The following is a 13,231-nucleotide window of genomic DNA, read 5'->3' as shown; positions in this document are numbered from 1 at the left end:
GCTGGATATCGGAATGCAGGACTACCACGGAGCAGGCTGATTTAGTCCTGTAGCCTTTTTTAGTCACGGGAGGTTTTCTGCCCACCTGGAGGAGGAGATCCTGTAGAATCTGCATTTCCACGGTGTGCAGAACACCTCACAGGGAGGACGCCCTGGTTCAGGAAGCTGAAGGCAGAAGCAGAGCTGGGTACCATGGTGTGTGGATAGTGGTTTCCTTTGAAGGTGCCGGCGGTGATGCCTCTACAGGGTGTGTGGGGCAGGTCTGGAGCATGCGGGCGGTGTGCTCTGGAGGGGGGAGCGCGGCGCCGAGGCGCGGGCGCTGCCGAGGCTCTCTATCTGCTCAGCCCCGCGCCCAGCAGCTTGTTCACCAGCGGCTCGGGGGTGCTGGCCGAGCCCCACTCGTGCTCCACGCTCTTCACGCACGGCAGGCTGGGGTTGGCCTTCTGCACTACCGAGATCTGGCAGGTCTGTGAGTCGTAGTGAGCCTCGCACCAGTCGGGGAAGTCGATGGGGTGCTGGGTGCTGCGGGAGAGGACACGCTGCCGTCAGTAGCCCTGGTTAGTGCCAGGGGCTGCTGACTGCTGCCAGCCCCCTGCACAGGCTGTCTTCCAGACCAGCTCAGGCAGCTGGGACACGGCTCCTGGCACATCTGGGCATCTTGCTGTGCTGAAACACCCTTTCCAACTGCCCCAACTCACCCCACCACCCTCAGTGCCCTTCTGGGGTCCTGCCCACCCGTGCCTCTTGTTTGCCAGGACCTGGTGCCCCACAGCCCTCCCAGGCTCTGATATCAGCTGCATTTGCAGCCAGCAGACACCCGCTGCTGCAGACACAGGGTGCTGGTGGGAGGTGACAGCCCACCCCAGCCCGGCCCCTCACTCACGTCTCACAGCAGCCCACGCCAACGGGGTGCAGGCAGGTGCAGAGCAGGCAGTTGGTGCTCAGCCACGATTCCCCAAGGGAGAACTGTTTCCCTTCGTACTCACAGGGAGCTGCAAAAGAAACAGTGGTGATGAGAACACATGGGCCTGTGCTGAGGGCGAGTGGAAGCCTCCTTGACACCCCTGTGCCCTGAGCAGGGGCAGAAGTATCATGATGACCTCTCACTCAGCTTGTGCTATGGAAGATGTATGGTGGTCTATCCACCATCCTGCAGGTGTGGAATGCCCTGTCATCTCTCATGGGTGCTGTACCCATCCATCCTCTCCTGGCCCTGCCCTGTGGCTCTCACTACTACCCCATGGGTCTAGAGCAAGAAGCAAGTGGCTCTTGCTTCCCTGGAGAGGACAAATCCAGCACCCTTAGGGTCTGGGCATTTCTGCAGCCCTGGGAGGAGACAGCAGAGGGATGATGAGCCACCCTCCTCCCTTTGTTGCTAGTCCTGCACACTCGGCCCCAGCCACACGCCTGCCAGGAGCCTTCATGGCCCAGAAAGCTGTTTCTCAGCCAGAGCTCTGGGGAGCTGTTCTGTGGTTTATAGACTGCTCCTTCCACTCACCACTGGCCCACGATCCCATTCCTGAGCTCAGCACCGTCCCTTCCATACTTCTCAGGCATAAGGAAGAGCCCTGCCATGCTGGGAAAGCTGAGGCCTCCTCTTCCCATCAGCCTCTCCCCATCTCAATTCCCCACTTACCTTTAGCCTGGAAGTAGCATTTGGCCTGGGAGCCCGGGAGCTGGAGGAGCAGGGAAAGCAGCAGGCAAAGCCTGCCCCAAGCACACCTCATCTTCTGTGCTTGCATGGCCATAGATGGTTGAGCTGGACTTGTTCGCTTTGCTTCTCTATTGCCTTTGCTCCTTTGCCTTCTCTTTCTCTTTCTCTCTCTCTGCCTTTTTAATGCTCTTCCCCTGATCCCAATGAGAGAGATATTTATAAAGTTCAGCTTTACGACCCTGGCCACCAGCTGTGCCCCACTGGAAAAGTTGTAAAACTCATTTCCTGATTTGAAAGGCATGAAAACAAGAGGTAGGATCAAGATTTTTAACAAGCTGTGAAAAGCTGATTCATGCCCTCCAGAAATTTCTCCAGTTGGAAGCCCCTGTGGGTGCAAAGCTCCACAGCAAGGGGAGATCCAAAGGTCCCCAGCAGCGTTGCCCTCTGCAGTGTGGTGAGCACGTAAGCAGCAAGCACGGGAGACCCTGGCTCCTGACCAGGAGAGCTCCAGGCTCCCCTCTGGTCATGCTGAGCCGTCACTGCTCCTTCACAGCAAGCCAGGGTTTTGGGAACATCCCATCTCGCAGTGACCCGAGCAGCACGAGCATTCTGCTAGCAGTGTGGGATGCAAATGGCACCATCCTCATTTGGGGACGGAAGTGCTTGCACCCACTCCTGAGTACCACATCATGGCACTTCCACCCCAGCCTGGGCTGCAGCTGTGCCAGGTTCATAGCCGTGCATGGGCTGGGGATGGGGACAGCAGGTTTAAAATCACAGGATCACAAAATCATAGAATCACAAAATCACAGAATCATAGAATATGCCGAGTTGGAAGAAGCCCATCAGGATCACCATGTCCAACTCCTGGCCCTGTGCAGGACACCCCAAGAATCCCAGCATGTGCCTGAGATATTGTCCAAGCACTTACTGAGCTCTGACATATTTGGTGCTGTGACCTTAGCAGACAGTGCAGCAACTACAACTGATGCAGAATAGGAGAATGAACCAGGGCTCATCTGAGCAGTGCCCATGAAAGAGGACTGTGCCTGTGCACCTGGAGCACCCACAAGGTACTGGGGCTGAGCACCCTCTTCCAGGGGCTGAAGACTGGCCCCAACAGAAGCAGGAAACAGGAGGGTTAAAATTAGGAGGCAAAAGTGCTTTTGGGCAACAGGTAACCTGAGAGGTAAACGAGGGACTTGACTGGAAGCAAGGACCTGTGGGAAGGTGCCACATCACCCAGGGTTGTGCCTGTGGACCTCACAGACCTGTGGACCTCACCCGGAGGAGCTGCCTCTGTGTAGAAGTGGTAAGGCTGTTATCAGCTGGCAAAGTGAGCTGAAGTGCAAGAGGGAGAAGGTCAGAGCCCTGGGAGCCACATGGCTCCGGAGAGCTACAAGCAAAGGGCTGACTAGCCAAAAGAAATTCGCAGCCCTTGTCAGAGGTGCTGCCAGCAGCAGGAAACAGGGCTCTGGGGATGGTCCAGCCAGGGCTCAGCCAGCACAGGGCTGTGCCGGCAGTGAGGCAGCATCAGCAGCAGTGGCATATGTGGGTCATCTGCCCCTGCTTTAAGCTCCCTGTTCCTGAGAGTTTGGGATACATTTACACCTTGACGCGTGAGGCTCAATATCCCTTCCAGAATTTGTATTGGCATTCACTATTATAGCTGGATATTTTTCTTATCCCTGTAAGTGCCCAATCCCTCATTGAATCCTGCTAAATTTTGGCCCGAGCATTTTCCTGTGGCAGTCTAATTAAGCACAGAGTGAGAAAGAAAAATGCTTCCTTTTATCCGCTTTATCCGCTTTGGATTCACCACCTTCGGATTTGAAGGCATAGTCCCTTCCCTTTGGTGCTCTGGGCCCCTTTGCCATCTCATTGCATCCATCTCCTGCAGCTTGTGCTCTCACTGCTGAGGGAGAAGCCCTGGCTTTTCGTGCCTTCTTCCCCTTAGAGAATTACCCCAGCCCTGCTCTAGTGCCACGGGTGATGCCGTGTCCCTCGGCGGGGTGGCTGGATGGCAGCGAGTGTGGGATCTGTTAGGAAAGGCTGATAACAAATCAGGGAAATGCTGGGCACACCCTGCTGACTGTTGAGCCACGAGATGGTGGAGTGTATCAGTGACAAATGGAACTTGCCCTTTGGTGCAGAGTTGTTACTATATAAGGAGGATTAAAGTGTTCGTCGTCAGAGCAGTTAATTAATATTCCTATTGTGTGTTTGGAAAAAGAAGTCTGGCATGCTAGTAACTGCACAGAAATAATCCATCATTGTTTCATCAACAAGAACAGCAAATGTTAAAAAAAAAAGTGGTGGGTTTCACTCAGAGGCCCACAGGATTTGTACAGGCTTCCAGAAGAGTGCTCAAAACCTAAGGCGACAGTGTCTCTTGGCTGTGGGGAAGGGCATTGCCCCTGCTCCATCAGAGACACAGAGAGATGTTCTTAGGATTTCTGTAGACATTATGGTTCATTAAGTAGAGGGTTAAAGCTACGAGTCCGTTCATGGCCATTGGGTTTTTTCACCAAAGTGCTTTGCTGGGGAAAATGCAGAGAAAAAGAGGAGTGTCAGGACATCTCTTGGCACACTGCAAAGGGACCAGGCCATGGGGCACCATCCACACTGTGGGTGTGCATAAAGAAAGGGGCTGGTGGTCCCCCATAGGCTGCTGATCCTGCTATTTCCCCTCCTGACCACTTTCCTTTCCCCACTTCTGCATTCCTGGGCACCCAGCTGTCCCCAGTGCACACAATCCCCTGGGTGAACCAGAGCATTTTGATCCAGGTTGTACAGAGGGGGCTCCTAATTTGGAAAGCAATAATTGCAATTGGACTTGGTGCTTCAGAGCTTCTGCCTGGGCTCTTGAGAGTACTGTGGCAGGAGGAGCTGACACTCTGTCCTGCTGTGCCAGCCTGGAGGAGGTTTTGCTGCAGAGACTGAAAGGAAGCAGCTGCTGTTGGTCTTGCATCTTGGGGAACAACTGAGATCTGGGAAAGAACCACAGAAAGGACGAAGGGGCTGGAAGAAGTGCCTTCCTAGAAGTTCAGTCACTTTGATATACCAGGCAGAGCCCCACAGAAGGGATCACTGCCTGTCCACATGTGTGCCAGTGAGGAGCAGTCACCACCTTTGAGTATCCCAGGATCCTGCAGAAGGTCACATCCACACCTCAGCATCCTCCCAGCAGGACCCAGCTCTCCTGCCTGGCCCTGGTTCAGCCTGTAGCTGTGCCTGAGAAAAGCTGGGTGCTGCACCCCACCAGGGACACAGCTTGGCTGTTCTTCTCTCCCAGCAATCCCTCTGCAGAGCAGCAGAATGCCCAGTGCCAGGGATGGGACCCCATGGATGGGGAAGGAAGAGCACCCAAGCCAGAGGTGCTGGGATGAGGTGACATCAGCCCACCCCAGCACCGCAGGAGGATCAGGGGGTAATAATTGATGCTGGACAAGTTGCCATCAGCAGCATCCAGGAGGGTTATAAAACCTGAATCTCCTGAGCCTTCAGCTGGAGCTGCAGCTGCAGAGCAGGAAGCAAACAGGATCCCGGCTGGCATTGTGAAAGCAAACACCATAAATCCGAGGAAGTGCTGTGATTGCTGTTTTAGGCACTGGGGAGCTTGGCTCCTGGTCCCCAAAGATATTTTATTTTCTCTCTGAACGAAAAAAAAAAAAAATCCACAACTCCAGTTTATCACTGGACCAAACTACATTGGTGTTGCTGTGGACCCTGAAGCAGCTCTGGGGTGTGGGCACCTTTCCTTGCCCAGCACCTTGAGGATGTTTCAAGCACCAGAGTACCCAGGGCACCAGGGCAGGTGCAGGTAGGTGCTGGCTCTGAGGAATGACCATTCATCAATGCTCACTGCCCACTGGTATGGCCAGACCCTGGGGAGACTTGAGCAGAGGGGTGAGGAAGAGATAGGCAGTCAGGAGCTGGGAAGGGAAGACAAAGGGCTAGCCAGGGAATGGCAGCTGGCTCATGGCATCCTTCATCCCACAGCTGGCAAGCCAGATGGGATGGCTCACAGAGGCTGGAGTACAGCCCCACTTGCAATGAGACTGTTGCTCCAAAAAGGGGACAAAATAGAGGGGATGTGAGAAAAAAGTGATGTCGCCTTACTCTGCAGACTGTCTGCCTCCTGGATGAAGCTCAGTGTGGTGGAGAAGCATGGGCTGCAAGGCATGCTTTTGTGCCTTGTGTCTTCCATGGTGTCCCTGGCCTCAGCACCCTGACCCTCCTTGCAGGATGAGGTTTCTGACCCCAGAGGCTAGGCACAGCATTTCCCAGGGGCTCTGCGACCCTCTTTGGAGGGGGTGTGTGGGTTCCCTGCCATGGGACAGGACCTGCTGCGGGGTGCTGTCTGCAGGTCCCCAGTCATGGCATGGGCTCCTTGTCTCTGTCCCTCTGTCCCACTTGGCCTCTCATGCCCTCCTGCCCTCTTCTCACATGCTCTCATCCTCCCTTCCCCATGCCCATGTTCCATTCCTTTGGGACTTTCCCAGGTCATTTATCATAGCTGTGGCTGCTCTGCACTCGGCCAGGTTTTGGCATCAGTGGTGTTGGCATTCCTGCTGCCCTCAGCCCTGGCAGGGTGCTGGCACCCACCCCGGCTCTCCCAGCATGGGTGTGCTGCAGCCTGTGGCTCTGCCTGGGCTCCCCTCAAAGAAACGTGCCAGGAGGTCACGGGGTGTTTAGGAAAACAGATCTTGGCACTTGCTGGCCATACCAGGAAAATAAAAACATCCGGGCAGGCACAGTGACTGCGAGAGGCCGGCACTCCATAAATCCCCCGGAGCAGGTGCTTTGTAGTCGGCACAAGGAAATGAGCATATTATTCAGCTTGGCTTAAACCCCGAAATGTTTCCTGTCCTGTGAGTCAGAAATAACCCTAGGAGATCATTCCTAGGCCACGCAGAAACCGCACCAGCCAAAAAATGCCAGGCACTTGTTGGCCTGAGGAGTTGCCGGGGAGGTCAGTGGTCCAGGCCCCTCTTTCTGGAGGAGACTTTGCTGTGACAATGTCATGCCACCAGCGCTGACCTCAGCATATAAATGGCCTGGAACAAGGTGAGGATCCACAGGGGAATCCCAGACTGGTCCTGAGCACATTGCTTCAGTGGGATGCAGGGATGGGGAGAGCCCCAGGAGACCCCTGAGGCTTTCTATGTCCTGGGTGAGTCCTGCAGATCTCTGGCCTCACTGTGGTATCCAAAAGAGGGATCCCCCTGCAGGGAGCATTGTCTGTTTTACTGGCACCCACAGGGCCATGCTAGGGTGATACTCTGCTCTAGGGACACTCTACAAGAAAAGCCACGAATGGCTGGTAGCTTCATGGTGGAAGAGACTACTTAGGTATGGGACCAGGACCCCACATACCCAGCCTGGGGATCCCAGAGAGTTGGAGGGGAAAGCACTGTAGGAGCTGTCTCTGGCATGGCACAGGCAGCACCCACCTCAAGGGGTCCATGTGTGACACTTCCTGTCCTGGTGCCCTGAAAGGACACTCCTAGGGTCCCACCATGGGTCTGGGGCACAGGGAGGTGTGGGTTCTAGGGGCTGTCCCCATGGGCACACAGTGGCAACCCTTGTTCTGAACCAGGGAGGTGACACAGCTGCCACATTTATCCACAATTTTCCCTTTAAAATATTTGCTTTGCTCTACTTTTTCCATTACTGGCACACAAACTCCAGATCTGAACAAGGAGACCTTCAGACTCCCTGGACAGCAGGAGCACAGGAAGCCCCTGTGTGAAAAGGTCACCCACACATCTGCACCAGTCCTGGGTGCTCTGTGCCCACCTGGTCAAAGCCTCTCTGACCTTCTGAAGGTGTCACTGTCCCGTCTGGGATGGGGTGGCAGCGTGAGCACTGGCGGGAGAGACCCCAGCAGGAGCCTGACCCACACTTGAGTAGAAATGCGAGTCTCTCAGGTTTTCTCTGGTTGGGATGATCCCAAGGTATGTTAAAAGTCTCTTTTTCCCAACCCAGCCGTCAAAGAAGGAGACGAGAAGTCTTCGGCTGACGTTCTCAAGGTTGTTTATTATATTTTATCTAAAACATTTTCTGTCTGGCCTGCCGAGGTCTGTTCAGCAGGTCAGCTCAAGGCACTCTCTCCACCTCTCGGGTTGGTGCCATCTTTTACACCAAAAACTACGTATACTCTGTTTATAATAATGTTCCAATACCTGTCACCTATGTTAGACAGTGGCTTTCTACTCTAAACCAATCTGTGAGTGCCAACATCACCCTGAACATGGATGCCAGGGAGAAGAAAGAAGAAGGACAAGGCATGCCCAAATCCCTCCATCTTAGAACTCCTGACCCCCATGTACAGAATCCCAAACCCCCTGTACAAGGTTCAAAACCCCCTGTACAGTGCTCCAAAAGTTTTCTTTTCACACTGTGATTACTACCACTACATTATGTAAATTCTTGTGACTTTTAATTCTTCATACAAAGGTGGTAACTTGTTCCATGGGTCAAATTCAAAGCCACAGGGGTCTTTGGTTGCATGTCAGGGTCTCTGACCTCCCTGCCAGGGCTTTAAAGCCCCCTGGCTGGGGCTCGGATCATTCAGGACCGTCAGGGGGACGTCCTGGGTTCTGGCACGAGTCCTCGGCGGTGCCTTCCCCATCCCTGCCCTCTTTCCACACAGCCTCCAGCAGGAAGGGGCTGCTGCCCATCCATGCCAGACCTCCCTGTGACCCAGCGCTGTTTGTGCCCTGGCACAGCAGTGTCTGCACTACTCCTGGCCCTGGCAGTGACGGCCGTGCTGCAGGCACTCGCTTGCGGTGCCTCTTTGCAGTCACCTCCTGAGGCTGGCAGCTTTCTGGCTCCACTTGCAGCATGGATGTGAAGGAGCTTGGCAGGGCCCATGGCCTTGTGCTGCGGTGCGCCAGGAGGCGGAAAAACAATTGTCATCTCTGGGGGCCAGGGGCTTGGTTATGCTTGCCAGGGGAACATGGAAAAGAAGACTGGAATCTCAGGGGGGTGAGCCCCCCAGGACAGACAAGCACAGCTGTGCCCTCGGTGCCCATCATGATCTGGGGCAGTCCTAGGACCAGCATGTGTGTCATGAACGAGTGTTTGAGATCGCTTAAAAAATCACTGGCAGGGGTATCAGCAAAAATTTAATATTAAGTGACAGCACAGCGAAGTTCATTGGCAAGATTCACTTACTAGACAGTTAAGGCACACTGAGGAGAAAAAAAGGAACAAGAAACAAAATCCAGGCAATCAGAACAGACATGAATCAAGAACCATCTCGGGTGGTGTTTGTGCACACGTGTTTGTGTGTGTGTGTGTGTGTGTGTGTGTGTGTGTGAGACAAAAGGCCGGTGAGGGCAAGGATAAAAAGGAATATGGCCTAAAAGCTTAGCAGCACTCACACTTAACACTACTTAACTTGTAACTTAACAATTTAACAGAGGAAAAACACTTAACAGCATGTAACCTATGTAACTTAACAATTTAGCAAAAGAACAACAGCCTTTAAATTAGCTTGTAATTTATAAGGTCTTACTTGTAAGTTACTAAGTTACTTGGATCTGAGAGTGTTTAAACATCTAAGACAGCAGCATCTCTCACAGATTTGCTGCAGCCTATGCACAGGGGCATGCACACAGACAGAAAGACAGTGCTAGCAGGGTACCTGTGAAAAATTCCCCTCAGAGGTGAGTGAAATGCTCACTTTGGAGGCCTTTGCACCACCCAAGAGGCGAAGGGCTGAGCCTCATGGAGTGAGGCTATCAGCCCAGGATCCATCATCGTTCTGGGATCCTCCAGTACCCCAGACTTGAGTTTGCCCCACTCAGAGGGAGGTGCTGGCCAAAACCTGCTGTGGTCCAGGGTGGCCCAAAGGGTCTCATTTTGGACCAATGTCTGCAGAGCCACAAAAGAGTGGGCTTTAGTTGTCGTAACAGTGTTTCAGCCTGCACTTCCTTTCAATATCTGAGAAGAGGGATGTTCTGCGGTTCAGGGAAGAAAAAGAGTTGCCAGCTGTTCATCAAAACCCCGGGAGCTCTGTAAGGCAGCAGCCGTTCCTGGGAGCAGGGAGAGTTTCTGATGAGCTCAGGAAGAGCTGAGCCTCATCAAGGAAGAGCTGCTCATCAAGGGTCAGGCTCAATGAGCATTTCTGAGATGTCAGTGCAGCCTGGAAAAGGGGGATGCATCAGCACCACGCGTCACCATGGGCTCCCACGGACCACTGCAGACCACCAGGAACAGCAGGATGGGTGCAGCAAGGGAAGAGTGACACCCAAAGGTGCGGGATGCCAATAAAACTCAGTGTGAGACCATGGCACAGGGAATGTGCAAGGGAGTTAGAAAAAAAATAAGGTTTTACAAGTTTTGTGTGTATGGTGAGTGTACAGAGAGTGTATGATCTGTGTATGAGATGTGTAGTGTTTGTGTATGGTGTGTGTATGCTGTGTGCATGGTGTGTGTATGGTGTGTGTATGCTGTGTGTATGGGGTGTGTGTATGGTGTGTGTATGGTGTGTGTATGCTGTGTGTAAGGTTTGTGTATGGAGTGTGTAAGGTGTGTGTATGGTGTGTGTGTATGGTGTGTGTATGGGGTGTGCATGGGGTGTGTATGGGGTGTGTATGGGGTGTGTGTAAGGTGTGTGTATGGTGTGTGTATGGTGTGTGTATGGTGTGTGTAGGGTGTGTGTAAGGTGTGTGTATGGTGTGTGTATGGTGTGTGTATGGTGTGTGTATGGTGTGTGTATGGTGTGTGTAGGGTGTGTGTAGGGTGTGTGTAAGGTGTGTGTATGGTGTGTGTGTATGGTGTGTGTAAGGTGTGTGTAGGGTGTGTGTATGGTGTGTGTGTATGGTGTGTGTATGGTGTGTGTATGCTGTGCGTATGCGGTGTGCATGGGGCGTGTAAGGTGTGTGTAAGGGGTGTGTATGGGGTGTGTAAGGTGTGTGTAAGGTGTGTGTATGGGGTGTGTAAGGTGTGTGTATGGTGTTTGTATGGGGTGTGTGTATGGAGTGTGTAAGGTGTGTGTAAGGTGTGTGTATGGGGTGTGTATGGTGTGTGTATGGTGTGTGTATGCTGTGTGCATGGTGTGTGTAAGGTGTGTGTATGGTGTGTGTATGGTGTGTGTATGGTGTGTGTATGCTGTGTGTAAGGTGTGTGTATGGTGTGTGTAAGGTGTGTGTATGGGGTGTGTATGGTGTGTGTATGGTGTGTGTATGGTCTGTGTATGGGGTGTTTGCAGTCTCTGTCTGGTCCGTGTGCGCTGTTGATGCTGTGTCGGCGCGTTGTCCCCTCCGTGTCCCCTCCGTGTCCCCTCCGTGTCCCCGCGCTGTCCCCGCGGCGGTGGCCTGTCCCCCTCTGGTGGCTCACACGCGCCACACGGGTTGCCGCCTCACCCACATTCCCGGTCACGGGCATCTCACGCACCCCATCCCTGCAAAAGTGAATTCCCACCCGCTTCTGCCTCCTTCCCTCCACACCCCCTGTTTTTCTCCCCGTATCTCTTTTGTTTCTCCCGGGTCGCTCCCCCGCTGGCGGCATCCCGATCCCGCCGGCCGCAGCTCCTGCGGGAGCAGCACCACCTCCCGGAGAGGTCGCTGCGGAGGCTTTTCCCACTCATTCTGCTGTCAGCCCCTCCGTGTCCCCTTTGCCCCCGGCCTGTGCCACCTCAGGACAGGAGCCACAGGGCTGCGCTGGGGGCTCCTGCCCGGTACGAGCTGTGCCACCGTCTGTGCCCCGTGAGCAGGGGTGGTGACACTGTGCTCTCCGGTGGGACCATCGCCACCCCACCATGTCCAGCCCCACACTCCATGGGGAAGCTCCTCCAGATCTTTCCGGCTTCTCATTTCTGGGTGCAATCGCTGTCGGTTGGATTTCACTGTCCTTCGCCTCAGGCAGCGCTGCCAGCTCCGCACCACACTGGACCGAGATATTTATAGCCGGCAATGCAATCTCTTCGTCTCGGGCTGTGCCGAGCTGGCGGAGCTGAGCTCCGTGACCCCACGAGCGTCTCTCCCGGTGGCCACACCTGCAGTGTGAATGGTAGGGACAGCGAGACTGTGATTCCCGGCAACCCCAGACGTGGAAGGGACCCATGCCGGGGCACGCTGTGGTGCCGTGCCCGCGGTGCTGCTCTGCGCTGGTGAGCAGAGGGGACAGGACCTCCAAAATCCCGGAGGGGACAGCGACACCCTGCCCGCCGCTCAGCGCGGCATCCCTCACGCATCGGAACCACGCAGGACCTTGAAGGGCCGTGACACCGGCAAGACCTGGGGCACCGTGCAGCCAGTGCTCCCCCGTGCTCCCGCACACAGCTCTGGGCCGGGGGGAAGGGGCTGGCACCACCCCGAATACTGCCCTCCAGTCTATCGCCCCCCACCCCCGCCCGATGGGAGCAGGCAGCAGGCTGGGAATGCCAGGAATGCACCGCAGGCATGCCGCCTCCGCCGAGCCCCCCTTGCCCCACCGAAGCGCCCTGCAGACAAACACACGGCACCTCTGTGTCGCCCCTGGCCGGGCGGCCCCCCATGGCAGCGCACGACATCCCCTCAGGTCCTTCCCAAATCCCCGGGAGGACCGGCAGCCCCGCTCTGCCCGCGCTATCCCATCCCCACGGCGCCAGGGGGCTTGTGCAAGGCTCATCGCCCCCCGAGCGCTCCCCTGCGCTCCGCTCGTGTGCGGCCAGCCTCCCAGCCCACAGGCCTGTGTCCCACGCAGAGGGCTGGAGCGGCAGTGGTGGCACGCCCGTGGCATCCAGCCCCCTGCCCGGCCAGGTTCCTGCGGCACGGGCTCCCGTGCACCCTCCGCTGTTGGGGAAACACACAGGGTCTTGGGGACGTCTGGTTCCCCAGGGCATCCCAGTTCTCAGGGTCCAACTCCCCAGGTGCATCCCAAATCCCCGAGGACATCTCCAACATCCTACCCTCCCCCCAGGGGAGATATCCACGGCCAAAGTACTGGAAGACCCCACAAGGGAGGCAGCCAGACCTCGGGCACTCCCCCCTCAGAGCCTGATTCCTCCTTTGTCCGACAATTTAAGACTTCCCAAAAATCCCTTGGGAGGACACTCACACCCAGGGTATTCCCTCCCCTTCCAGCTGGCCGTGGATCCCTTCACATCCTCGCACACCTCCCCAGGCTACCCCTCTGCCCCATCATACACATCCCCGCACCCCTAAACTTCCCTAATCCCCGATGGGACCCCCAGCATGAGACATTCCCTCCCCAGTCCCTAGTCACTGGAGTACCCTGGAACCTGGATGCTCTCTCACTGCAGCTCCCCAGAGTCAGGTACCTCTTTCTCAACCCCCCGCCCAGTGGGGACACTCCAAACCCTAATGCTCCCTCCCTGATTCCCCTCACAGACCCTAGATCCCACGTATTCCCTCTTCAATCCCTGCCTACTGGGAGCCGCCGGCTCTGGGGACTTCCCTCCCTTAATCCCCGATGGGACCCCCGAGCCCGCCCCCAGCCCCTCCACCCAGGAGCCGAGCCCCCCAGCCCCCTGCCCCACACCGATGCCCTCTTCTGCGATTCCCCCGCGCTGCACCTCACCAGAACCAAAGCACACCTCCCTCGGTCCTCCACCCACCGGGG

The 13,231-nt window shown here is 55.6% G+C and overlaps 1 protein-coding gene across 1 annotated transcript; it reads right to left on the bottom strand.

Moving 5' to 3' along the window:
- Nucleotides 1–205: 205 nt before the first annotated feature.
- Nucleotides 206–1,910, bottom strand: MSMP (microseminoprotein, prostate associated). Its single transcript, XM_064405655.1, has 3 exons — nt 1,637–1,910; nt 884–992; nt 206–522 (listed from the first exon to the last, which is right to left on the bottom strand). The coding sequence occupies exons 1-3, from the start codon at nt 1,746–1,748 to the stop codon at nt 333–335; spliced, it is 411 nt and encodes a 136-aa protein (XP_064261725.1). The 5' UTR covers nt 1,749–1,910; the 3' UTR covers nt 206–332.
- Between the last annotated feature and the right edge of the window lie 11,321 nt (nt 1,911–13,231).

Source organism: Passer domesticus, chromosome Z (genome assembly GCF_036417665.1).
Source record: "Passer domesticus isolate bPasDom1 chromosome Z, bPasDom1.hap1, whole genome shotgun sequence".
NCBI lineage: Eukaryota > Metazoa > Chordata > Aves > Passeriformes > Passeridae > Passer > Passer domesticus.
This window is presented reverse-complemented; position numbering and strand designations above follow the sequence as displayed.

What these genes read in the sequence shown, in the direction of transcription:
- MSMP (XM_064405655.1), bottom strand. Translation starts at nt 1,748, where the DNA reads ATGGCCATGCAAGCACAGAAGATGAGGTGTGCTTGGGGCAGGCTTTGC. An exon ending in ATGCTACTTCCAGGCTAAAG is followed by an intron (nt 993 to 1,636) that starts GTAAGTGGGGAA and finishes TTTCTTTTGCAG; the next exon opens with CTCCCTGTGAGTACGAAGGG. An exon ending in GGCGTGGGCTGCTGTGAGAC is followed by an intron (nt 523 to 883) that starts GTGAGTGAGGGG and finishes CCTCTCCCGCAG; the next exon opens with CACCCAGCACCCCATCGACT.